This window comes from Bos indicus, chromosome 16, assembly GCF_029378745.1.
Source record: "Bos indicus isolate NIAB-ARS_2022 breed Sahiwal x Tharparkar chromosome 16, NIAB-ARS_B.indTharparkar_mat_pri_1.0, whole genome shotgun sequence".
Classification (NCBI taxonomy): Eukaryota; Metazoa; Chordata; class Mammalia; order Artiodactyla; family Bovidae; genus Bos; species Bos indicus.
Window position 1 is genome coordinate 80991385 of NC_091775.1, and position 27193 is coordinate 81018577.

Consider the following 27193-nt stretch of genomic DNA (forward strand, 5'->3'; position numbering starts at 1 on the left):
ATCCGTAACAGAAGAAGTACGTACGTTAAATAACCAGAAGTAGTTAAAATCTCCACCAAAAGTCTCCAAGAGGCAGGGTACAAACCCGAGCCGCACCAGAAAGCTCTGTCTCCAAGAAGCCTCTGAGCTGGGGGCTCACTGTCGCCGCCCACCCTGCACCTCCCACCTCCTGCTGCAGAGCAGAGCCCACAGAGGGCGGGGGCCACACACCTCCTCCTCTGCCTGGCTTCCACAGAGGGCTCAGGGCCAGGGGCGCAGAGCAGCGTGGTGGCTGGAACCCCGCTGGCAGTGCTGGGCGGGGGGCGGTTCGTGATCACACAGAGCGGGCTGCTGCAGGCGACGCCGTCGGCTCTCTCTGCCGTGGAGTCGGCCTGGGACCTGTAAGGGGTCCTAAAATCAAGAAGGACACAGCAGAAAGGGAACGGTCAGCACACAGACACCACTGCCCTGGGACCTGTGAGGGGTCCTGAAGTCAGGAGGACATAGCAGAAAGGGAACAGTCAGCACGCGCACACACACACAGACACACACACACACAGACACACACACACCACCGCCCTGGGACCTGTGAGGGGTCCTGAAGTCAGGAGGACATAGCAGAAAGGGAACAGGCAGCACACACACACAGACGCACACAATCACAGACGCACACACACACAGACGCACACACACACAGACGCACACACACCACCGCCCTGGCAGAGGCAGAGCCTTGAGGAGGGCTTGCCCAGAGAATCTTCTTGCTCAGAATTTGTCTGTGGTTGGTCTGTTTTCTTAATTCTGAGCTCTTAAATCTTACAACAGTGATTATGCTTTCAATCTGACATCTTGAAAAGGGAAAAAAAAATTTTGAGATACAAAAAAATGTCACTTAATTAGCTATGGCACAAGTAGTGACAGACACGAAAGTGCTCTGAATGCCTCCTGAGCACCACCTGGTCTCCACACTCTCTCTCACACACACACACACACACACACACACACACACACACACACACACACACACACACACACACACACACACACACGAGACGACACTGAGGTCACTTACACCGCCCGCAGCCCCAGGCAGGGAGCCCCGAGGGGCCGTGGCCGACACCAGGCAGGCAGACGACTGTCTTCCCAGATCGCCCAGACCCACTCGGGAGCACTCTGCAACCTCACCTAGCGGAGCAAGCGCTCTCTCTCCAGGGAGCCAGTGCCCGACTGTCCACATTCACAACTGCAGACAGGAGTGACCCAACAGAAACTAACGGGATCCTACGCGCAACCCTGAGACAGACTTCCCTTTGGCAAGCTGTGCAATTACACTCATTTACATGAAAACAAGATCTTTGTTTCTTAACAAAGACTTGAGAGCAGCCATTGGCTCTGCACCCAAAAAGCCATCGTTTGTGATGTCACAGCTTGTTGCTGGGGTAACAGAGACCCAAAATTGATACTCACAGACATGGGGAAGCAATGGAAGTAATAAATGCTAAAAATCTGTTTTTTTCACCTAATTACAACTACCACAAATGCTTTAAGTAGCTATAAGCTCATTTTCAAATAATCACATTATAATAAGCTTGAAAGAATGATCAGATCATAAAACTACCAATACGGTACCTAGATGCAAGGATAAAAATAGAACAGTTCTCAACTGGTATCTAAAAAACACAAGACACTTCTCCAGAAGCAGTTAATAGCTCAGGAAAAAGGTGAGATTTCACTTTTTTTTTTTTTATTAAAGTGAAGGCAAATAATTTCTCAGACTTCCAAGATGTATAAGTCTCCAGGAAGCACTAATAAAATTAACCAGAAACAAAGGTATAAAAAATTACAATCATCAAAACCTCACATGAAATTCTGCTTAGTTAAAACATGCTTTGATCTCTGCAATTTCTTATGCTGGAGAAATGCCAAGTATTTTATTTTGTTAAATTACAGAATATGATTTTTACTATTTTGAAGTGCATAATTTTACAGGCTGCTGGGATCGGAAGAGGAAAAGCTCCAGGGCTCTGGAACCACCTGGGGCCAAGCTTAACCTCTCCCATCTCTCGCCCTCTAAGACAGGGATAACGATGACTGCAAGTGCAAGGTCTTGTGAAATTAAATAAGACAAACCTGTGGAACACTTAGTGCCCAGAATAAAAGATAAACTCAGTAGAAACAAAAAAGTGAAAAAGAAAAGAGCCCCAAAATGCACAGACCCAGGCTCAGCCCGCCTCTGCTCCTTCCAGCCTCGTGGCCGTGGTTAGATGGCTGGACTCTGGGTCTGTTTCCTCATCTGTAAAGTGAGGCCGCCGCTCACAAGCTGGGGGGCTCCTCAGGACCGAACAGGACACACCCACAGTCATGCTGCTCACTCCAGGCCCCTATGGCTCAGGGCAGCCACGAGCCTGGTGAAGAATCCACACGCGTCAAAGTCTCCCCGGCCGCGGGAGGGAGCCAGCGAGGCTTAAGCAGAAAGCTAGTGCTTCGGGGGAAATTCTCAGTTCAGAGGCATTCCCTGTTGGCACACAGCCCTGTCTCCTCGTCCTCCCTTGAATGGCCTAGAATGCAGCCGTGATGGCGAGGACTCTAGCAGCTACTGTGGGCCACGAGGCAGCCCCCGGAAACGGAAGCCACGCTCTGGGCCATGAGGCAGCCCCCGGAAACGGAAGCCACGCTCGGGACCACGAGGCGACCCCGGAAACGGAAGCCGCTCCAACCACTGTGACTCGAGCCACGCGCCAGCCCTGTCTCGGGACCGTCCTGACTGAGGGGAAAAATGAAGACTCATCACACCGCAGTCCCCATTACCGGGTGTACTGTACGTGTGAGTGAACCAAGTCCTGATGTCACGCTGTTCGGCACGAGCCCCATGCCTGGCCCAGACTGGGGCTCAACACAGGGCAGCTGCTACGCCTCCTCTGCCCCCCCGCCCCCAGGCCACGCTCTGAGCTCGCCGGGAGCCTCTCTGCCTCAGCGTCGCCACATGCGGGAGAACACGGCTGTCCCCACAGGCTAGCACCCTGGGCAAGCGCACTGTAGTGGGGCCTGGCGCGAGTGCGCACGGTCACACGGGGCTGTGAGCAGCGCCCAGCAGAGGGCAGCACCACGCCGGGAGGACAGCATCAGGCGGCCCCAGCACGGGCGCAGGCGGCACCGCCCTCGCGGACGCTTCGTTGCCTGCACCAGCTGCAAGGGCAGGAGCAGAGTGGCCCTGGCCGCAGCCGGGGAAGAGCTCTGACCACAGTCACACCAGCTACGGCCGCAGCGGACACTCCGCGCCACATCACACTCCGCCCGCCCAGCTGCTGCTCGGACGGGCCGGACGCCAGGAAGACTCGGCCGGGACAGAGACGACCAGCGCCACAGCCTCCTCACCGCGGCCCGAGCGCTTCCGGTGCAGGACCGAGCCTCCTGTCACCGGGGTCTGGACGCCGTCCTCCAGAAAGAGACACAGAAGAGTCCTACTGAGCACTACAGAAAATGTAGGTGAAAGATGGGATGTTTGTGATCTCTGATCTGCCACACAGTCTGAGCCTGGACTCGCGGTCCAGACCGCAGGGCTACTGAGAAGTGAAAGCGGCCATATTAAGCTGAAGCCTGAACGCCCCTCCGTGGACAGGACAGGCAGCCTTGAGGCGGCTGCGCACACCTAACCCGAGCTCGCCAAGCCGCACCTGAGGGCCTGCCGGCGGCCCAGCGCTTACCTGCCGTGGTGCACAGACCAGCAGTGTGCCCTGCACGGAGCAGGGTGGGAGGCGGGCTGCCGGCCGCCCGGAGCTGGACAAACCCCCAGCAAGGAGGGAGGCAGCAGGAGTGGGCTGCGATGGGCTGAAAGGTGGAGACGGAGGGGCCACTATGTCCAGCACAGGATGCACTGTCACTTCCTCCAGGACGCGAGGCTCACCACCCGCCCAGCGCCACCTCCCCGCCCATCTGGGCGCTTCAAGCAAGTTGGGCAGAGGAGAGGACGCAGCCGCTGGGAGTAGAGGGACCCAGCCTGACCCGCGCTGGGCCTGCAGCCAGCAGGCCTCGTCCATAACCTGCAGAGGGGAGGACAGGAGAAGAGGTGCAACAGGAGGAAGCAGAATGCATGGACGAAGTGGGCCTGAGAGGGGAGGCTGGAAAAGACTCCGACAACCCCTAGGACAGAAAGTCATGCGAGCCCAGAGGCCTCCCTGAGACAGAAGCACCACTGCAAAAGCTTGGAGACGCTCTGGAGCAGAGACTCAGCGCAGAGCGCAGAGCGGCCAGAGGCCAGGGCACCTGAGGGTCAGGGGTCCATGTCTACACAGCAGCAGCCGGGAGGTGGCGGAGCTCAGCTTCTCTGCTCCACCAAGACACGCAACCACCACCTCAACTGCAGCAGGCAATCATGTGAGTCTGAATTTATTTAAAAACTTGACCATAACAGCAACCTGGGGGTGTGAGCAGAAATGGTCAGGAAGACTTCTTGGGCAAAAGACGCATCTTACTGGCTGTACAAAAGGAATTTCTGCATAGAACAGCAAACGGGAAGTTTCTGAGAGTTGGCATAGTCTAAGAATGACAAACACCTCCTCGCGCTTTCTGTCTGAAATAGCGACTGTGTATGTTTCTTTCCTTTTGAAAGATCATAAAATAAGATCTGCTCTCTCAGACTCGCTCACACAAGGAAGCGCACTCCCGCCCTACAGAGAAGCGGCCTTCCCCCCAGCCAAGCTCTCGGCTCACCAAGACTGTGCAGACGACATCTGCCCACCAAACACTACTCCCTCCACGCGCCCGCTGAGACGTGGACGTGGAAGCCCCAGCCTGCCACAGTACCCCACCAGGCCTGAAGAGCGAACACGGCCTCGCCCCTCCAAGGTCTAGGACATTATTCTCCTTGACAACTTTTCTTAGTCCTGGATCCAACCATAAGGAGCAGGAAAGCATCTATTCAGACTAAGGCTTCGCCCCGGAAGACAAACAGGCAACAGCCTCAATAAAGCCAGAAGCACGGAGGCTGTGGGACAAGCTTCCGTTGCATCCCTGAACCGGGCAGGCACGCTGTCCAAGCTGAGCCTTCTCTTACAGGACACATCTGCAGAGCTGAAATTTCAAAAGGCTACAGTGGCTCTCTGATTTCAGAACGGTGCCCAGGTTCTGATGTTAACTGGTTGATAAGAGTCTTCCAAGCAAATGAAAACAGTTTTTATCCCAAACATAGTGTGTGGCCAAAGCCTGTATCTAGGCAGCCGACCAAGCACCAAAACGCCTAATGATGGAGACTGTGGCACGAAGAGGCAGGTGGAGGGCAAGAGAGTGGGAGTGAGGAGAGGATGCAGAAGAAGCCACGAGAGTCAGATTCTTCCACAGGAGCAGCAAAGTTTAAACTGAAATATTAATTGTGTCTTACAGCTTCAGGGCTCTGGCAGGGGTGCGCTGCTTGCTGGCTGGTACATGGCAAAGAAAGTAACTGCAGAGAGGGGCATACAGGTGAGAAAGGGGCAGGATACCCGGGTACCTTCTCTGCACCACACTTGCGACTTTCACATCTTGATGGATCTGAGGGCCATTAAAGTCATAAAAAAAAAAACAACAACTCAAGTCCCTGAATGAACAAGCTTCAATACAAGACTTTTAAATAAAAAACCGTCCCCATCTCCCCTTATACCCTCTGGGCCCCTCCCTGCCTCCCCGCTCCCCAGGTGAGACTGGAGACGAGGCTGGGGCTTAAGCTCAGTCCCGCTCAGACACTGCTGGGAGCCGAAGTGGCTGCAGATTGCACAGGACTGAAAGGGCGGAGTGTGTATTCAGATCTGTCTGTGGGGAGAAGTTGGAATTAGCTTACTCTAACTCAGTTAGGAAAAGAAATTAACTTTAATTTAAAATTACTTAAGATGTTAATCCCAAGAAATCTAAAAGCAATTATTTTTTGATTCACTTTTGTGATGCTAATTGGGTGTAAAAAGGCATGCAGTCACTACCCATCTGTCCACAGCCAGAGTGAGGGGCAGGTACCTTTTCAGGAAGGTCGACACGTAGGTCGAGGGAGCGGCCGTCTGCGGGGTCTCGCTCCCCTTGGCTGCGTCCCTCCAGGGCTGCCGGGGCTGGGAGCCACTGCGCACCAGGTTAGCAGCCGACTCTCTGCGGAGGCAACAGACAGGGCGGCGCTGAGGCCGCTGCCTCCCGCCGCGCCAGGGGCGGGGCGGACAGGGAGCGCAGCAGAGGGGCACGCGGGACGCCCTCCAAGGGCCTGTCTGCGGACTCCGCTGCTCCCTGCACAGACGGAGGACCAGTTCAGTATCTCTGTCTGCCCGTTCACCCACTTCAGGGCCAGCCCTCCTCACTGGGGACCAAGGCCTCGCTCCCAGGGTCTGGAGCTTCTGGAAGGAGCAGTCACTTTGCTCCTCGTTTAGAAAGGCTGGCGAGTCAGCCCAGGGCAGGTCACTCCAAGCAAGCAGAGCAGGAGTGGGGATGGACAGGACAAGCGTCCAGGAGAAGCAGCCCCTCGGCTCACAGCAGGGCACACACCCAGGAGAGGCTCACCCTCAGCTGACAACTCGGGCCTCTGCCTCCCCAGGTCCCCCAGCAGCCCTTCCCAGGTGGGGACTGTGGCAAGTGCAGGCCGCTCCAGCAGGCCTGGGTGGACCAGGCCTCCGCGCCGCCAGCAGGCTGCAGGCGGCGCCCGGGCTGCGGGGGTAGGATTGCGCCTTGAGGAGCCGGCTCCAGCCCGCGGGCGGCTCTGAGACACCACGTAGGTCACAGTTCCCACATTCATCTTAACATGGACATAAAAACTAGAAGCTGCTCACTCCGTTCTGTAACAAGGTTTCTAGTGCTGCCCGTGGGCCAGGCCCTGTGCTGAGAGACCCGTGTGGACACTGAGCCCCCTTCTCTGAGCCCGCTGTGCACAGACACAAGCCCCCTGGCGGGTCGGGGACCCCGCACTGGACTTTGGACTTGGGGGGTGGGGCACGACAGTACCTGTTCTCCTTCTCCTCAAGGTCGCTAGTGCTGCCCGGCCTCCGCAGCCCCAGTGAACTCAAGGAGCTTCTGGTTTCTCTCTCCTGCAAAGTCAAAACAAGTGAAGCACAGAGAAGGCCCGCCCTGACACACTGGGGCAGCGAAGCAGAGCTTACACACCTGCGTGATTTACTTCCCAACTCAGCACCAACTCCTGCTTGAGCGGTATTAACAAAGGCTTATTCCCAGCTCTCCTCCATTAGACGCCAACACGTAGGGAGAGAATTCTCTTGGGAAAAGCCGGGATGATCAAATAAGGGAACAGCAGCAGGTCCCACCAAAAGGGGACCTCTGAAAAGCCAGAGACAAGCTGTGCTCTGACGTTGTCTGCCTTGAAAGGTAGCCACAGGCACGACAGACGTGCTGACACCCTGGCCCGAGCGTCTCCAGAAACACAGGGCTGACTGAGGGGGCTGCGTTCGGAGGAGACCCGGCCGCTCAGACAAGCCGCCAGCATGCCCCGTGAAACCTGGACCATCTCAAGACCAGGAACACACGGCTCCCAGGGAACAGCGGGTGAGAGCTCAGCCCCCGCATACACCCATTAGTCAGGGAAGTAGATGCGGAAGTTTGTTTTCTAAGTGTTCAGTTGCCCGAGCTTCATTAGGCTTGAAAGCCCAACTAAGGAACTCTGCTTCTGAACACTAAGAGAGCGAGCCACTGGTGCTGGTTCAGAGAACGTTTTAGGCCACATCCCTGCCTGCACGCTCTCAAGTTTCTGCCCTAGGGGACCACGGAAGGGAAGAACAGAAGGCAGGCCAAAAGGAAAAGGGTTTTTCTTTCTTGGACAACCAAATCATCTCAAGCAAACAGCTATCCGATGGTCAACACGCGGGTCTCCTCTTACAGACTGTACTTCCAGAAGCAGCTTAGGCCCCAGACACTGTCTCCATGTGTCCCCGAGGCTGAACTGCCACCGAAGGACACCGCACCTTTTCTCTGTTGTCCATCAGGGCGGAGATGCGGGGGCTGGAGGCCGAGCGGTGGACAGATGCGCCCCGGTCCCGCAGGGCCTCCCTGGCCCCAGCGGCCTCGCTGAGCACGTTCTGGCTGCCAGTCTTCCTGAGGCCCAGCCTCCACGAACACGGAGACTCGTCCCTGGTCTCTTCCGGCTTGCTGAAGAGGCTGGAGGGCTAGAGGGAAGGGGCATTGGAGGTGAGGTCCCGACGGCTCCTCCCATCCTTGGCTGAGCGGCGAGGGCAACGTGAGGAGGACAGGGGGCCCAGAGCAGGCCGGGCGCCACGGCCACCCCCCAGCAGCCCCCAGCCCTCGCAGGGCGCCCACCCAACAGAGGACCCACCAGCTGGGTGAGTGCTGACACAGGGCCAGGGGACAGCAGCCTGCCCGTCTCCAAGCCTCCACCCACCCACCTGTGAACCTGGCTGAGCGCTGACCCTCCTGCAACACGTGGACCCTGGGGAACACAGGCGAGCCACGGCCCTGTGGCGGGGCTGTGGTGAGCTGACTTAAGGCAACACTGACACACACCGCAGGCCTCTCCACCCAGACTCTAGCTGCTTCAAGAAAACAGCTAATCTGATACAGGCGACAGTTCTAAGCATTTCAGATTTCAAGAAGCAGCAAAATCAAAAAGAAAAAAATGGCAGAAGTTATACGGTTGCCAGGTTTTAAATTCTGCCAAGAGAACAGCTTTCAAAAATGAATGACCGTTTTCATTACCATCATTTCGTTAAAAAGTAATGTTAACGTTAAAAGAGAAAGATTCACGGAAAGCTTACACTGTCCTTAAGCATCTCACTTCCACAAACCACAGAACACATCACAGACCGGAGTCAGCCAAAGACAGGCTGAGGCACAGCTGGCCCGGGGACCACCAGCCCACCGCCTCCCTGGCCACGGGGGCCCCGCTGGAGCGCTGGTCCTGCTCCAGAACCAGGCCAACTCTGCTGCTGGCACAGCGGGATGCAGCAGAAGCCTCGCCGTGCTTAGATCTGCTCTTTCGTGCACGCCCCTCTGAGGGGCTCTGCAGAAGCACCCTGTGGGCTCTTTCAGAGCCGTCCGGGCTCCCTCAGCATCTTCTGAGCAAAGCGGCAGGGGTGTGTGTCAGTGGCTTTCCTAATCCAGTCCTTTTCCTCCTAAAGAGCGGGTGATCCGGTCACACTCCTCACAACGGAGTGAGGACCACGTCCTGCCGGGGCCGCCAGAACGCGGAACGGCCGAGTGTCTGCCTCCTGGTCCCCATGGGAGGCGCCGAGGGGCCAGCGAGTGAGGGAGCGCGTGCAGAAGCACAGCGCTTCCCAGCACCTCAGCCAAAGCATGTGCCAGTTCCCCTGCGGTGAGCCTCAGGCTGACGAGGCCAGGGAGGCTCTGGCCCTCAGCCCCTCTGACCTCTGCCCTCCCGCCAGCAGCTGCACAGACCTCACCCATGGAGGGAGAGTGAAGACACGCGTGCTCGTCGCTACGCCCTGGCTTCCACCCAGCCTGACTGTGACCCATGCGCCCCAACCTCAGACTCGGGATGACAGACCGTGGCAGCACTCCCCTGGTCCCAGGCTGCTGGCGCCTGGCCACCCCGCACACGGCAGCCACATCGCCGGGCCATGGTTTCTAAGTTCTTTAAAACACACTGCGGGCAAGTCATGAACGCACTGCTCGTGTCCACCCCCCAGACCCACACCCCGACGCCCTGACACCCAGAGTGACAGCGTCTGGAGACCAGGGGGTCGTCTGAGCTCCAGGAAGAGAGCCCTCACCACGGATGGAACCTGCCAGCACCGTGACGGCAGACTTCCAGCCTCCGGACGGTGGGACACAGACCTCGAAGTATAAACCACCCCGTCTGTGCCCCCCGTCACAGCAGCCTGAGCCCGCCGTGACGGGGGGCATGTGGAGACGCAGTACACGATGTGATCAACACTCGGCCACGACAGAGCCACAGAAAGGGATGAGCTAACGCCATCTGCGGCGACTCTGACGGATGGAGAGGTGATCGGACCACGTGCAGTCAGAGAGAGACACGCATCCCGACACCACTTGTGATGATCAGACCACGTGCAGTCAGAGAGAGACACGCATCCCCACACCACTTGTGTGTGGAATCAGAAAAAAAAAAAAACGATTTTACAAAACAGACTCACGGACAGAAAATAAACTCACGGTTACCAAAGGAGAAGGGGTGTGAGGGATGAATGAAGAATCTGGGATTAACATATATACACTGCTACATATAAAACTGGAAAAGGAAATGGCAACCCGGTCCAGTATTCTTGCCTGGGAAATCCCATGGACAGAGGAGCCTGGAGGGCTACAGACCATGGGGGTTGCAGTCAGACTCAACTTAGCAACTAAACAACAAAAGTATATAAAATAACAAGACCCTACTGTATTAACACTGGCACCCTGTACTCAATACTTTGTAATAATCTATAACGGAAAAAACCTGAAAAAAAATACACATGCAAGTATAACAATTACTTTGCTGCACAACTGAAACGCATGCTGTGAGCCAACTACACTCAAGTAAGAAAAACAGGCTCGACTGGATCTTTAAGGTCTTTGTAATTGTATCACCGCAACGGGGGCAATACCCAGATTAACCGCACACACTCACTCTCCTGGTTGAAGAGGCGGGAACGGCGCTCTGCGGGGCTGCAGGGGTCCGCTCCGTGACGCTGCTCCTGTTGTCAGAGTTGGGACGGCTGGGGACGGCGCCCGGCCCGTCATCTGGGGTGAAAGACAGGAGAAGCCACAAGTGCATGAGGAAACCCTTGTGCGAGTCTGTACTGTTCTGACACAAAAGACTCACCCGTTACCACACGGATCACCAGGGCCACGTGAGGCTCAGACTCCAACCACGATGAAACCTCCCGCAACCTCTGCCTCTTACAAGAAAACGGGCTCAGGTGAAATTCTGTCTTGACACCAACTCCCACACGAACAACGGACAGCCTTCTCCTCACACACGTCACACACACACAGTTCATCAGTAAGTACGGGCAGAATCCACTCTGGGGGCTGGAGAAAAAGCCAGAGAAAGTACAAGACAGACCTTGCTCCCTAGGCAATTTGAAAAAGAGGTAAGATGCAAAACAGTCACGGTGAGGACGTGGCGAACACACCCAGTGCCGAGCCTGGTGGGCTCAGAGAGGAGCCGGCCCGAGGGCGGAACGTGGGCCTGGCGGGGGACAGCCGCAGGCCAAGAGCACTCTCAGGGCGCTCCTGGGGCGTGGTGGAGACACAAGCAGGAGGGCCCCCCCGGGTGTCGGCAGGAACCCGTCTGCTTGCGCCCAGGGGCTGCTGCGCCTCTAGTCCCTGGACTCCCCAGGCCCAGCCCCGCGACCCCGCGGAGCAAGTCTTCCTGGGCAGAGATGTTCAGACTGCCCTGAATATTCACAATAACCGCAAGAGCTGTCCCAAGGCTGACCCGGTGAGCCTACACCTTGGGTGTGCCCTCCACCCCCCCACACACTGACCCCGGGCCTGACCCGTGACCTTCTGTGGCCCCTGGGCTGGGCATGCCCCACCACCCGCACACTGACCCCAGGCCTGACCCATGACCGTCTGTGGCCCCTGGGATACGTATGCCCCCCCACACTGACCCCAGGCCTGACCTTCTGTGGCCCCTGGGGTGGGTATGCCCCCCCTACACTGACCCCAGGCCTGACCTGTAACCTTCTGTGGCCCCTGGGCTGGGCATGCCCCACCACCCGCACACTGACCCCAGGCCTGACCCTTGCCCTCTGTGGCCCCTGGCACAGAAGCAAAGGGACACAAGCAGACGCCTGGAAAGGCGCGTGTGCGGAGCTTGTCCTCTGTGGTTACGGCTGGAATCCAGCTGCCACGGGGAGAGCAGGGCTGCCTGCCTGACGGCCAGAAGGGAGAAGCCCCCTCAGCCGCCGGCTCAGCACACGCCTGACTGTGCCAGCGCTGCCACACGAATGGCAGGGAAGCCGCCTGGCAGAGCGCTTCCCAAGCCACCAACCGCTAACACCGCTGCATGCACAGAGCCGTCTTGCTGCCCCCCAGGCTCTGGGCCGGCTTGTCACGCAGCAGCAGACCACTAACTCAGCAGAGGCTCACGGCAGCTCAGGACGAGAAAGGGAAACGCAGGCTGCTTACACCTACCGCAGAACATCGTTAACACTCCCTACAACCACACGCGTGCGTCACACACACGGAACCGTCACTTTACGAGGCTGCGCCTGAGGCCAGGCCTGCTCAGTGTGCGCGGGGGTCCAGGTAGCACCTGGAAGCTTCAGGCACAAGCCGCCCCCCCAGGCCCCCAGGTGAGCGCTGCGCACCTGTCCCGCCCAGGGCCCAGCCAGACACGCTGCGCCCCCGAGCACCTGTAACGCACGGCTGGGGGAGAGCAGATGCGCACGGAGGCCGAGCCATCCAGGCAACACAGCGGCTCCACCCGTGGGAACCCGAGTCAGAGGAGCCGGTGCAGAGATGAGCGGGCGGCAGGAGGGCGGGGCTGCAAGGGGCACCCCCGTCAGGAGAGCGTCTCGGTCAACTGGGCACAGGAGCCCAGGCGCACCGGCCCCCCATACGGCGCGGCTCTCCTCAGCCCCACCCAGCTTCCCTTCCTGCGTGTCGCCCGCCCTGCTGCTCTGAGCCCCAGTCAGAGTCGGGGTCTCGGCACCCACCACCCCCCGCTCTGAGACCTCACTCACCTCACCTGCAGGTCCCCTCCCCGCTTACACACAGGGCAGTGTAAGGAGTAAACGAGCACACGTTACGGGTGTTGCGATTTAACACACCATGTAAGCGTGACGCGCTGTGCCCCGTGTGGACGCACGCGGGGCGTTCTTGGGAGGGTGTGAGCTCCTCGTCCTCCTTGACCTCGACCCGAAAGTGTCGGGATAAATCCCAAACTCACAGTCCTCCTCACAAGGGGACACAGCCAGCTGCGTTCACCGCTCACGTGACGTGTGCCTTGCTCACGCACACGCCCTCCTACCCTCTGCGCGCCCGGGGCACACTCAGCAAAACAGCCAGTGACCGTGCCTGCCCCTCCCAGGCCAAGTGCAGGCTGAGACCCAGAAGCGACCCCCGGAGACCCCAGCCCCAGGTCCCTGCCACGGCCTAGGAGGAGGGGGTGCCGCTGGAGGGCAGATGGGTGAGAGGACGGGATGGGGCTGCCTCTGCAGCTCCCCCACAGGGAAGGCCTGAGCAAAGACTCCCTCAGCCTGGCAGGCCCGACAGCCTCTGACCAAAGTCAACCCCCGGTGGCACAGCTGAACCCCACGGCACAGCAACTGTGGGGTGGGCCTCGGGGCCCGTGTGGGAACTCCAGCAGCCCAGGGCGGCTAGCCCACACCCGGACCTGGGGACAGCGCTGCAAAGGCCAGCTGCAGCCTGGCAGGAGAGGTCAGGGAGGCCAGGCCACTGGGCTTGGGACACCCTCTGCAGGCAGAGCCTTGAAGGGGGCACGGGAGGGCTCTGAAGAGGATGCAGCAGCGTGAGCAGCATGGAGCCAGGCTGCAGGGAACGAGAGACCTGAGGCCTGGGCACCTGGGGCCAATCAGCAGCCCAGGCCGCTGAGGCGGTGACCTGGCACAGAGAAGCCTGGGCGCGTGTTCCAGACAACACTGGGAGCCTCAGGAAGAAAGCAAACGCTAGAAAGATGGACGTGTACATGTGTGACGGGTTTGCCATGGGCGTTTCCAGAGCACGCTGTGCCTGCAACTCGAGTCTCAGGGACTAAACGGTTTTCTCCTGCTCTACAGACCAACCCGCTGCCCGTCTGCTCTACAAAAGCGAAGATCCTAAATGTCCTCGGAGAGACCAGACGTGGACAAGGGCAGCGCTCCCCTGAAACTGCAGAAATCACGTCAGTAAAGGAGACCCCTCACAGAGCGGGTGCCAGGGAGGGGCAGGCTCCGGGGGGACACACACTCGACTCTCAGCCAAAGCGGGCCCACCCCCTCACCGAAAACCCTGCATCTTCTCGGGATGCCTCTGGAGGGGAACATGTGGTGACCACAGGCCCCGGCCTGTGGAGTCTGAGCTCATCCCGAGCCCCCAGTTATCCAGCAGAGCCACTGCCGCAGGCAGACCCACCCAGCAAAACCCAGATCTGCCAGGTCCACCTGGAAGGGGACACCTGCCCACGAGTGGAGACCCCGGGCTAACCCAGAGCCTGGTGGTCCGACCAAGCTCAGCACCCCACCCTCACTGCACAGCAAACTGAAGACTCTCGACACAATGTGCATCGTCAAGAGTCAGCAAGGTAACCAGGATTGTGTTCCTTCTTCCATCCCCAACCAGCAACTGAAGGGGCTTCACATGATGAGAAGGGAGAAGCAAACGGTCTGGGGCCCGTTTGGGAATCAGTCCCCCAGGGCTGGCTCCACCTGCCTTCTGACACGTGGCGGCCCCCTGCGCTCTGCGGCCGGCCGGCCTCGGGGTCCCCCGCCTCCTTCTCGGCCTCTGACTCCGAGGCCTCGTCCTCGCCCTCGTCCTCCTCGGAGCTGGAGCTGCTGGACTCTTTGCTCTCCTCCACTCGCTGGGACTTGGGCGTCTCCTCCTCACAGAGCATCTTCTCTTTGCTAAAGTAAAGACGACAATCTGAGTAACTCAGAGAGGAGAAACCACTTTCTGAGCTCGCTGCGGAGCTGGTACAAGGGGGACAAGCCTAGGAACCTCTGTGTAGAAGTGGTAACAGAAACACACATAAACCCTCCCTCAGGTCCCTTTAGTGTCCAACGTGAGAGTGTGACGTAAGGAGACCTGGCTGCTCTGCACTCGGGAAAACGGGGCTACGACTCCTCATGGTGAACGAGGTGAACAGTCTTAACAAGTCATTTAACAAATGTTTACTGCGTGATCACTGCACACCAGGACCACGTGAGACGCCCGAACAAGGGCAGCGGAACAGACGTGGCCCCGAGCTCAGAGCTTCCAGTTCGGGAAGCACTTGGGACTAAGAGCCCGCAGCTGGGAAAAAAGAAACACACGGTCTCCATTGCTTCACAAAGTGAGCGCAGACCCCTACTCGCAGGTCCCCCGTGGCCACGCCACACACCTCCTCACCCATCGAACATCCCCCGTGTTTAAAGGCCATCTGGCTACAACCAGACACGAGTCTCTTCGCCATATGAATTCTCAAGCTACGTCCATCACACGCAGCTGGGCTCAAACCCAAATATCTTACTTCTTAAAGAGTCTGCTGTGCAGCTTGCTGTTCAAGTCTGATTCGATTAGCTTATTCCGTGTCTCTTTTTCACTTCGAAGCTGGAAATCAAGAGAAGAGGAAAGGGAAGATGTTGACTACGGGAAGAAATCAGCAGTGACGAGAACTCCAGCGGCCCCATCACTGCACCAGCACCAGAGGGGAGCCGGGGGGCGGGACAGGGGACACAGCGGAGGGTCTGCTCAGAAGATGAAGACAGAGGAAAGCCCTCAGCCAGTGAGAAGAGGAAAACCATGGCACCAGAGCTTCAGGGACACCAGCCTCCTAAACATCCAAACCTCATCACCCCAAACCTCACTCCAAAGGGTGAGACGCCAGAAGCGCCTGTGAGAGAACGCTCTATGATCCGATGCTGAATTAAGTTGGCGAGGCTTCTACAGAGAAACAGGTGCCAAATGGGAAACGAGCCCTTAGGAAAACCTGCCCAGCACTTAGACACACGCTCCAGACAACATGTATTTTTATGCCTGGACCCCAGAGTTATGCGGAGGCAAAGGCAGGCAGCACTCCCAGTGGTGGGAAGATGTCATTTAGTGAAGACACTATTCGTGTTCAGAGACAAACCACACTGGGTAAAACACACGTGGGAACTCTCTACTGTATTTCTGCAACTCCTACGTGAGCCCCAAAACTCTTTCAGAATAAAGTATTCATAAAACAATTAACACGTAACCGTGAAAATCACACTCTGATGTGAGCAAGGCTGCGACTGCTCAGTGACGGAGCCCACTGGGCCCAGTGCATCTGCCACTCTGGGGCCGGGCTCCCCAGCCCGACGGCGCTGAGCGCCGGGAGCCCCACGCTCTCCCCTCAGAATGGCTCTGCACGCCCTTCTGAACCCGAGCCTCGGCCCCGCAGAGGGGAACACAGGAAAGCAAGAGCGTGACCTTCCTCCACCCCAAGGGGAGCTGCCGGAGCCCTGCGGTGACCGGCCCCGTCCTCCCCACCGACAGCCCTCCTGCAGTGGAATGTGACTCACTCCCTGCTCGCCCCGGTCTGGGAGGGCTTCCACACTGTGCCTGGACGTGGGCACAAGCCTCCATGGTCCTCCTGAGAGGCACTGTGCCACGGGCCCAGGAGCAAACCATCACACACTCAGGAGAGCAGGAAGGGAGCGACTGGACATCGGATGGACCTGGGCTAGGTATGAATCACTGACCAAGCGCCGGCCCAGGCCACATCTCTGAGCTTCGTGGGTTTGCTTGCTTTCTAAGAAAGAAACATATTCCTCCCTGTAGTCAACCTCCTTTAAAGAAAGAAGTCCCTTCAGTCAATAAGGAACTCACGAGACATCCTCAACTCAGTACTCCCTGTTTGGAAAACACTGACTCCAACACACCACACTCACTTCCTAGAACTCCAGCAACCAGAGCCGCCATCGCCGTGTCTGCCTTCCAGCTCGTGATACAAGACAATGAGCGAACTTCTGCAGCAATGGCTTTGGGGGTGTTTCCTCTAATGGACAGTTCCTGGAGGAACAGCGACCACTGCCGGGACTCGGACAGACAGACCACACGGCCGCCAGGCAGACTCACCACGCTCTGTCTCTTCTGCAGCGTCTCCAGGTGCTCCACCAGGCCCTCGTCGGCCACATCGAACGGCGTCTGGCCCTGGCGAGGAGACAGACGCCACGGTCACGCACCTCTACCCGGGGACTAGCTGGCGCTCGCCTCACGCCTCTGACCGCTGCCTCCCTAACTCGCCAACTTAGCACCAGGATGAGGCCCTCCTCTATCAGAGAGGAGGCGTAAGACAGGGGACCCCCACAGACACAGGGCTTTGCGTTTTGTGAAACAGTGAGCAGGAAATCCTCACCTCACCTCTAGTGTTTATCGTCTCTTGGCAAATAATCAACTGAAATCTACTTGTATCTGTTCCAAATGCTCACAGTTGCTACAATGAACTCAACAAGGGGCTCTCAGAGGCCTCAGAAGGAGGCCCAGGCGTGGGCACTAAGACCAGTCACAGGAAGCAGCCCGTTAAGTGAGACCCTCAGGCCACAGCTCAGCGAAGGGCCCGGGCCCACAGACCTTGGGTGAGCGGGGCGGGGCGGGGCAGAGCGGAGTGGGCCCTGAGCAAACAGCCAGGCCTCGGCAGCAGCAGGTGAGAGGAAGCTGCAGGGCCTCTAAGCTGCCTGAAGCGAGGCTGGACAGCACTACGATCACCAAACTCGAGGATGCTGTCGTCGTCACGTTTTAACGAATGGACGTGAGCAGGGCTCAGCTATTACGCTTCTGAATGAAAAGCTGAAACATTTCACACTTCTCCCGATAGCGGTTTCGGGCTTCCCCACTGCTCACTTCCGCTAAGGTAAGAACGTTTTCTTTTTTCATTTTCTGTCTGTTTCAGGGGCTTCGGTGTAAGCAGAGTCAGCAGACGGGTTTCATGTCACCAGGCGAATGTGCCTGTAGGTGGGTGGATGGGGCAGGTGCAGGGCTCTAGCTGCTGGGGGTGCCTGCTCCAGATGGCAGGCCTGGCCACTGGGCAGGGCCTTCCCGCCTCGTGCTCCAGGACGCCACTGGGGGCGTCCACTCACCAGCTTGTTCCTGATGTCCATGTCGCAGAGGGCCTCCGCCAGGATGGAGCAAGCCTCCTTCACGCCCCAGTGAGCGGCTGCGTGCAGAGGGGTCCAGCCGTCGTGATCCTGGACGTTGAGCTCATAGCCAGCCTGAATCAAAAGTCTGAGGAGAATCCGGACGAGACGTTCAGATCCTCTGCATCAGGGTTCCCTGCCCAACGCACAGCCATCTGTCTGATGTTGCAGACCCCAGCCCCGAGCCCCAGCCCCGAGCCCCGGCCCCGAGCCCAGGTCTGCTCTCTCAGGCATCAGTGCAGCTGTCACAGCTGAGTCCCCCCCGAACGAGGCCACACTGGGGTGTAGCCATGTCATCCCTCAGCACAGAGATCACCCAGAGCCCCGTCCGGAGCCCGGCCCACGGCCCCTCATCCTCTCCCTCCTCCCGCGCCCATTCTCCAGGCGGTCTGCCACCTCCTACCGCAGGAGTGTCTGCAGGGGCTCCCACTGAGGCTCCAAGGCCGCGGGTCATGTGGAGGCCAGCATGACCCCCAGCTGATGGAGGCAGCACCGCCGCAGGCCTCCAGAGAAGCAAGCAAGGGAACCCTGCCCTGAAGACAGGAGCACCAACACCCACCACACAGACCAGGAGCCTTGTCCCAGGACACAAGCAGTGAGAGCGCCTGCTGACAGACACACACGGAGCTGCCAGCAGCCAGCGCTGCACCTGCCGGCGGCCCTGAGGCTCCACAAAGCAGGGGGATGCACAGGGATGGGAAGACGGAAGAGTCCAGACCCCTCCCGCACGGGCGACCGCCCTACCGCAGCGAGTACAGCTCCCCTGAAACCTACGCCACCAGCCTAACGAGTCCACAGAGGACACAGGGACGCATGTCTGCTTGTACCGCGGGGGTCGGTGGGGGGTGCAGGGGACCCGGAGATGAACCGCCAAGCAGCAGGAGACCCACCAGGCCCTCCAGGCCACCCCAGCTCTGCTCCCCGGAGAGCGCCAGGAGAAGCCGGGGCGGCCAGTGGGAGGAGGGCAGGGAACGACCCAGCAGGTAGAGGAGGAGGGGGGAGGAGGGCTGGGGGGAGGAGGGGGGAGGAGGGCAGAGGGGGGAGGAGGGCAGGGGGGAAGGAGGGACAGCGAGGGGGGAGGAGGGCAGAGGGGGGAGGAGGGGGGAGGAGGGGGGAGGAGGGCGGGGGGGGGAGGAGGGGGGAGGAGGGCGGGGGGGGGAGGAGGGGGGAGGAGGGCAGAGGGGGGAGGAGGGGGGAAGGAGGGACAGCGAGGGGGGAGGAGGGCAGGGGGGGAGGAGGGACAGCGAGGGGGGAGGAGGGCAGAGGGGGGAGGAGGGGGGAGGAGGGCGGGGGGGAGGAGGGGGGAGGAGGGCGGGGGGGAGGAGGGCAGAGGGCGGAGGAGGGCAGAGGGGGGAGGAGGGCAGGGGGGAAGGAGGGGGGAGGAGGGCGGGGGGGAGGAGGGGGGAGGAGGGCGGGGGGGAGGAGGGCAGAGGGGGGAGGAGGGCAGAGGGGGGAGGAGGGCAGAGGGGGGAGGAGGGCAGAGGGGGGAGGAGGGCAGGGGGGAAGGAGGGACAGCGAGGGGGGAGGAGGGCAGAGCGGGGAGGAGGGCGGGGGGGAGGAGGGACAGCGAGGGGGGAGGAGGGCAGGGGGGGAGGAGGGGGAAGGAGGGCGGGGGGAGGAGGGGGGAGGAGGGCAGAGGCGGGAGGAGGGCAGGGGGGAAGGAGGGACAGCGAGGGGGGAGGAGGGCAGAGGGGGGAGGAGGGCGGGGGGGAGGAGGGACAGCGAGGGGGGAGGAGGGCAGGGGGGGAGGAGGGGGGAGGAGGGCGGGGGGGAGGAGGGGGAAGGAGGGCGGGGGGAGGAGGGGGGAGGAGGGCAGAGGGGGGAGGAGGGCAGGGGGGAAGGAGGGACAGCGACGGGGGAGGAGGGCAGAGGGGGGAGGAGGGACAGCGACGGGGGAGGAGGGCAGAGAGGACAGTGCCCCCTCTGGGAACCTCAGCGCTGCGTCTGCTCCTGGCTGTGTGTCCCTGCCGCAGTGCGGACCCACCTGAGGACCTCAGAGTAGCCCTTGGCTGCAGCCACGTGCAGGGCAGTGGCCCCCGAGCGCGCCTGCCTCACGTCGGCGATCCTGCCGCTGTTGAGCCACTGGCGGGCGTCCTGAAGCATCTGCTGCTCCTCCTGCCGCCGTGCCTGCTCGAGGTCCAGCCCTGCGGAGGCATGCCGGACAGCCACTCAGCCGCCGCGGCCCGGCAGGCCCGCCTGAGGGCCAAGCGCCAGTAGCAGCTTGGTGCTCAGCCAACTCACTCTGCATCAGAAGAGCCATGGCGTTCACAGCCGCCAGCAGTCCCCCAGGGAGAGGCCACAGGGCTAACACAGACGGCGGGCCCACTGAGGCCTGCAGGCACTCTGGCCTTAAGAACCTGAAGACAGGCGGGCTGCTGCTCTGTAGCACCTGCAGCAGTACAGTCACAGCCTTTCCACACGCTAACCTTTGCTTCCCCACAGTCCTCTGCGGGCAGCTGTCACCACCCCCACTGAGCACAGGAGGGGATAAACACGCGGAGGCCGGGCGGTCACTCGGGGCCACAGAGCGGTCGCCCCAGGCCCGTCTGCCCCTCCTCTCCCCTTGCTACACCTAAGACGGGGCAACAACCTTAGTCTCAGGTATCATGTACTTTGATAAATTAACTCCCTCTGAAGTTCATTTCCCTGAGTACAGAAACATGCTGAGTGAAGCTCTGTGGCCTAGAGTTGAGGAGCAGTCAGCACAGAGACACTTCCGAGGGATTCTATTTCAGAACATTACGGACAAGTTATTAAGTGTTAGTATTCTCAGCTCTGCAGGCACTCGGCCTGTCTCAGCGCCTCAGCTCTGCTGCTGGAGCAAAGGCGGCCTTGGGTGGTGTGAACGCAGGCCCGTCCGGCCAGCAGGAATCCCATCAGGAAGGTCACAGCAGAGAGACCCCCAGGGGGACCGCAGACTGTGGGTGCGGGGCTCCCGGCAGGAAGGCACGTCCCCGCGCCTCGGGCCCACACGGCTCTGAGGCACTTCCGGCAGATGCCCCAAGGCCTGTCCTCCCTGCCATGCAGGCCCAGGGTTACTTGCAACTTTTTAAATTAAAAGAACCCAAAGACCTCCAGTCAGAGATCCTGACCGGTTCTCTGAAGTGGATTCTTCTGAAAATATAAAGTAAGTATTTTCAGAGTTTCTTCGTCTAATTAATTAGCTTCCTCACTGTGACAAACTGCCAGAAAATTTCATAGTCAGGATGGTTAAAGATCACTTCAGAGGCTGCAACAAATGTCCCATCAGCACCACGTTCAGCTCTGCTCAAGAGGAAAGGCGCAAAGTCAGAGAGAGGACTGGCCAGTGCTCAGAAGGACAAGGGCCGCGGAACGCCACGCCCACGCCGTCTGCACACTCGGGAGCTGGCGTGCGCCCCTCCTCAGCCTGCCCTGCAGCGCCACAGCGCCCACCGGCCGCCCGACTACACCGCGGTGCACGGCCCAGGGCTGCAGGGGCGGGCCGACCGCACGCGCCTCTGGAGTCTGGCCTGGCTGATCCGCGCACGAGGACTAGCAGGACATGTGCCGTGGGCAGCAACGGCCGGCGTGAGCAGACAGTGTCGTGCAGCGATGCCCAGGCCCCTCCTGCCCTCTGGCCCTCAGCTCACCTTGCTTCTTCACCTGCTCCAGAAGAAGGTCCTTCATGGCAGGCTCTTCTGCAAGGTCAGAGGGAACTTCACCTTCGCTGTTGACGATGCCCACGCTGGCTCCATGGTTAATGAAATACCTATGCAGACAAGACCAGAATCAGAATCAACCTCTCCAGTCTGAGACCAGCGGCACTCCTGTGCCTGGGGCTCCGCGCAGAGCATGGCCTCCATCTGGAGTTTTAGTGTGGTCCCAGATAAGGCACTCCACTAGCCTTCAACAGCTGGGATCAAAAGCGTCTCTATTTCTTGATAAGAACAATGCCTACAAGTGGGATTTCTACACTCGTCCCTGAACCCCATTCTCTCAGTCCCGGTGGGCGGCAGGGCGCTGTGTAAACACCACCAGGGAGACACGCAGCCTTCGAGCTCACCCCAGGCCGAGGCCCAAACCCAGGCTTCCAGGAGGGCTTGGGACACCGCTAACACTGAGAACGGAGTCCCCGGAAGAGACGGAGCGATTCTCACAGAAGCGCTCCCCATTCCCATTGAGAGCACAGTGAGCAGTGCCAGGGCACGAAAACAGAACGAAGGACAATTACAGTTTTCATAAATCTGCCTAGGCTACACGTCCACGGAACTCTCCCTCCAACCAGCCAACTCCATGAAGTCTACACTCTGAGACAAAACTAAATGACTGAAGAAATAAACGAGTATATTCTAAATAATTAGATTCTATATCGAAAGGCAATACAGTGTTCAATACTAAAGAGCAAAGGCCTGATAACTTTGATACCTTACAGAGATCCTTTTGATTTTCAAAGTACTTTCACGTACAATTATATAATGAGTCTTACACAATTTCAGGATTAGGCCACGTGGGTGCTGTTAGAGCTGAAAGACAGAGCTATGGCCCCATCTTCTGACTTCAGCTCCAGTTCATCTTGGCACCACAGCAAGTCACTCTGGGGCCAGTGAGAACCCCAACAATGCCAGAGTGCTCCCAAATACAAGTATTTAAAGGAGAAAGAAAAACTGCTTAAATTAGACTTCAACCAATCCACAACGCAGCAAGCATTTACAGGTCCCCTTCTGCGTTTAAGGGTGCACGTTTTTAGCACACTGAGGCTCCCCTTGGGGCTCAGTGGTAAAGAACCCACCTACCAGAGCAGGAGATGCAGGTTCGATCCCTTGATCAGGAAGATCCCCGGGAGAAGAGAATGGCAACCCAGTCCAGTATTTTCCACTTAGCCTGGAAAATCCCAGGGACAGAGAAGCCTGGGGGGCTACAGTCCATGGGGTCGTAAACAGTCAGACACGACTGAATGACCAAACAACAACACGTTTTAAAGACACTGCAGAAGAATTTAAAAAGATAATGCGTGGCCACTGCATTCAGGAGCTGGCAGAGGAGAATCTGCAGCTATTAGATTTATAGCACGTTTTTCGAGGGTACTGCTTTCTCACTGCTTAGTACCTGGTATAAACAGAGCACCCATAAATGTGTCTACCTTACAGGTGGATTGCACATATATGAACTCATCTGACTTTCAGCTGTCTCCACTCTCCCCTCACAGACTCAGAGGAAGACAGACTCCGCGCTGAGGCTAGCCGCTCCCTCTGCTCTCCTTGACCACACTAAGGCCACCTGCTGCCCTTCATGTCCATGCTCCTTCACCTCCCAACCCTGGGAAACCAAAATGCAAAAAATACACAGAGTGAGCGCAGGACACACGCTCCTGGACTGAGCCGCACCCTCTCTGCTCACTCTGAACCCCACACTCCCCCAGAGTCAGCCCCGCACACACACATGTGGACTGAGCTGCACCCTCTCTGCTCACCCTGAACCCCGCATTATCCCCAAACACAATAGCTCACTTGCCTCCCACAGTTCAACAGTCCCTCCAACTGATGAAACACACTCCCCTCCCCCCTTTCCTGCTATTATTAGAAACTTTCCATGTCTTTCAAAGCCCCTTTTAGAGGCCTTTGCATGTTCTGACAGCCGAACCTTCCCTCTTCTTCCTTGGACTCCGCCTCTGGCACTAAGTCTGGCCCTCTGCCCCCGCCCGCCCCCAGCTGACTGCAGCTCCAGGACAACAGCTGTGTCCTCCTCACGGGCATCACCACTGTGACATCCAACGTGCACTCTCTCCTAGCAACCCACAAACACTGCTCGAAATAAACCCAGCATCGAGCTGCTCCACTCGGACGCCTTTTCCATTCTTTCCTGGGTCAGCGGCAACGTCACTCGGGCATAAAGGCCCTGCTTTTCCCTTTCCTGAGAAGTTCTCGGACCCTGATGGAGACGACTCCTGTCCAGAAATGACCTGGGTCTCCCCGAATCAGAGGGATACGTGCCAAGTGAGACACTGCCCCAGACCATCCTCACCCTGGGGGCGGGCTGATGGGGGCGGAGCCTCTCCAGGTTCACACTGTTACCTGAACAAGTATCACCTATGAAGTCTTCTTTCTGTTCTGACCATGCTGTGCGGCATGAGGGATCTTAATTCCCCCACCAGGGACGGAACCCACGCCCTTTGCAGTGGTAGCACAGAATCTTAACCATGGCACCGCCACCGAAGTGTCCATGAAGTAATATTTCCTGTAATCCTGAGGATCTTTACAGTTACCCTGAGGCTCAGAAATACCTCTTAGCTCAGTAAACATGGGCTTCCCTGGTGGCTCAGAGGGTAAAGCGTCTGCCTGGAAGGCGGGAGACCCGGGTTCAGTCCCTGGGTCGGGAAGATCCCCTGGAGGAGGAAAATGGAAACCCACTCCAGTATTCTTGCCTGGAGAATCCCATGGATGGAGAAGCCTGGTAGGTTACAGTCCACGGGGTCACAAAGAGTCGGACACGACTGAGTGACTTCACTTTCACTTTCAGTAAACATGGCCTTTAGAAAATAAAGCCTCTCTTGGGACTTCCCTAAAGGCCCGGTCATCAGGACACGGCGCTTTCACAGCCATGGCCCAGGTTCCATCCCGGGTCAGGGAACTCAGATCCCACGAGCCATGCACAGCTTGGCCAGAAAAGAACAAGAAGAAAGAAAGAAAATAAAGCCTCTGTGTCCTTCTTAAGTCACCACCAACGTAAGGTCTTTTTGCTACTATTCTAAGGGGTGAACAAAGAAACCGAGATGTGTTCAAAAACTCAGAATAAATTAGCACCACTAATATAAAGCCGCTCTAAATGCTGTTGTCTGGGTCCGTCCGCCGCTTCCAAGTCAGACACCGGTGCTAACAGGAGCATGAGACACGGTCAGTCTGCCGCTTCTAAGTCAGACACCGGTGCTAACAGGAGCGTGAGACACGGTCCGTCCGCCGCTTCTAAGTCAGACACCGGTGCTAACAGGAGCGTGAGACACGGTCAGTCTGCCGTTTCTAAGTCAGACACCGGTGCTAACAGGAGCGTGAGACACGGTCCGTCCGCCGCTTCTAAGTCAGACACCGGTGCCAACAGGAGCGTGAGACACCCAGCTGACTAGCGACAGGCCTGACTCCAAGCGCAGTAACAGCCCTAACCTCTTTTTAAAATGTATCATACAGAGTTGAAATATGAGACTAAAAAAGGTCATCACGCTAGAATGCACTGATTCTTCCCTAGAAAGGGAGTCTGGCTGTTCTTCATTTCCACTTGCTTGAAATTTAGACTTTCTAAAGATTCTGGGAATGAGAGTGTAAGGTTTTTACTCTCATTCTTACTCTTTTACCTCAAGAATTATAAAATCTTTAAGGTTTTTAAGATACAAAAAGAAAAACGAGGGAAAGACGGGGCACTAATCTCTGAAACACCGCTCATAGACCCTGCGGTTGAGGCCCTTAAAGGCGGGGGGCTCTGTGGGCAGGGGGTGGAGAGCTCTGGGGGGCTCTGCGGGCAGGGGGGGGCGTGGTGGAGGGCTCTGGGGGGCTCTGCGGGTGAAGGGGAGCTCTGCGGGCAGGGGGTGGGGGTCTCTGCAGGGGGGCTCTGCGGGCAAGGGGGAGCTCTGGGGGCAGGGGGTGGGGGTCTCTGCAGGCAAGGGGGAGCTCTGCGGGCAGGGGGTGGGGGGTCTCTACAGAGGGTGCTCTGTGGGCAGGGGGTGGGGGTCTCTGCAAGGGGGGGGGCTCTGTGGGGGGGGAGACTCTGCGGGGAGGGGGTAGAGGGCCCTGGGGGGCTCTGTGGGGGAGGGCTCTGCGGGCAGGGCTGGGCGGTGGTCTCTGCAGGGGGACTCTGTGGGGGCGGGGGGGCGGGCTCGGCGGGCGGGTGGGGGTGGAGGGCTCTGCGGGCAGGGCTGGGGGTCTCTGCGGGGCAGGGGGGCTCTGCGGGCCTGGGAATGCAGCCGCACGGGGACACACGGGGAGGGTGAGGACAGCCAGCAGTGGCCCGGGAGGGCTGGTCCAGCTCGCGCCTCCGGGTTGGCCACCTGTGCCCGAGGAGACAGTGACTCACCAGTCTACTTCACTCAAAGTAGTGGTTGTTCCGGCAACAGACACTTAACAGTTTGAACTTACTTCCAAAGGAACCATGTTCATCCACAAGCCAGGGTAAAGAAACCACGGCAACAAAGCGATCGCAGCCACCGTCCGTCTCAGCTTCACTTTAAAAGGAGGGAGACAGACCCTAGGATTGGGCCAGCACGACTCCAGGCTGAGCTCTGCCTGTCACCTTCTAGGGGAAAAGCAGAACCCCGGACGGAATGAGATGTAGGAGGTCAGAATCACAAACAAGCCGCTGAACAGACAAACACCAGTGAGAAGGGACGGGCAGGCTCTGTTCATGGTTCTCAGGTAAATGGATGTCTCTGCAGAGGTGGGCTGAGGGGCCGCCCAGGAGGGGAGCTCTGCTGCGGGCGCCTGCTCCTCAGAACCTGCAGCGTCTGTCAGCACACCGCCTCTAACTCCCTGCACCCGGCACCCTCTCACGGGACCCAGCGAGGCTTCCGAGGGATCGCTCCCAGCCCTCTGCAGCGCTGCCAACAGAGCTCGCCCTGCTGTGCAACAGGAGGGCTATAACGGGCTCCACTCCTGCAGAAAGGGGCCGTGAAACACCTCATCTGACTTTCAAAGGACCACGGCTTTATGTAGAGAACTTACCTTAGCAATCCACAGTTAGTCTCATCCAGAACACATGTGACTACCTTATCTCCCTGGCCACGCCTTCACTCAGCACTCACTCACTCAGCACCCCTTCCAGCCCAGACACTGTGTGGTGGGGCTCTTCTACACAGAGTGTGAAGAAATTCCCCAGGTCTGCCCCCGCACATGTCCAGCTACAGCCGCTAGAAACAGCCCAGACAGTGCGACCAGCAGAAGCCACCCCCGCGCGTCCCAACAAGTACGCACCACCTACAAACAGGAGCAAACACAAAATCTCAACCAAGAAGCTGCAGATTTAGCAGCTGCGCAAAACACAGTTATCAATTATTCCTTAGAACTAATTCAACTGCCCGCTTTTATGAACTGCAGTAAAGAGCGGTCACGGCTGTATGTGAAACTCAGACTCGAGAGCAGAAGAGCACGTGTGTCCGCACGCACCGCCAGCCACTCACTCTGCTATGTTGAGGTAGCCACAGGACGCTGCTGCGTGCAGGGGCGTCCAGCCCTCGTTGTCCTGCTGGTTGACGCTGGCTCCGTTCTCCACCAGAAACTTCACCACGTCCAGGTTCTCGTCAATGCAGGCCTGCAAGGAAAAGCCCGTCACTGACTCAGCAAGTGCGTGTGGGGACGCTGCCCCGGCTCTGGCGGTGCGGCGGAGCCGGGGAACAAGGCGTGTCAGCCCCCACGTCCTGAAGGGTGTCTGGGGGGCTGCTCAGCCCTGGGATCTTAGGCAAACCCCCCAACTCCCTCCCTGCCTCAGTGCTCAGCTGTGAAAGCGGCATGATGGCAACTGATCGTGTCACAGTGCCG

At 58.5% G+C, this 27193-nt stretch overlaps 1 protein-coding gene across 11 annotated transcripts in view; it reads right to left on the reverse strand.

Moving 5' to 3' along the window:
* PPP1R12B (protein phosphatase 1 regulatory subunit 12B) overlaps positions 1-27193 on the reverse strand; it is a 170588-nt gene that overhangs the window by 96251 nt on the left and 47144 nt on the right. For 6 of the 11 annotated variants that reach the window (XR_011560988.1, XM_070768778.1, XM_070768779.1 and 3 more), the window contains exons 2-13: positions 26836-26966; positions 21329-21447; positions 19702-19861; positions 17661-17805; positions 16660-16734; positions 15086-15165; positions 14290-14480; positions 10538-10650; positions 7899-8099; positions 6928-7010; positions 5962-6087; positions 211-390 (exon numbers count right to left, since the gene is read on the reverse strand). Coding sequence is in view for 8 of the 11 variants with exons in the window: in XM_070768778.1 (XP_070624879.1) it covers positions 211-390; positions 5962-6087; positions 6928-7010; positions 7899-8099; positions 10538-10650; positions 14290-14480; positions 15086-15165; positions 16660-16734; positions 17661-17805; positions 19702-19861; positions 21329-21447; positions 26836-26966 (1604 nt within the window). In the remaining 3 variants the exon portion in view is untranslated. The other 5 variants (XM_070768785.1, XM_070768784.1, XM_070768780.1 and 2 more) reach the window with 5 other exon arrangements.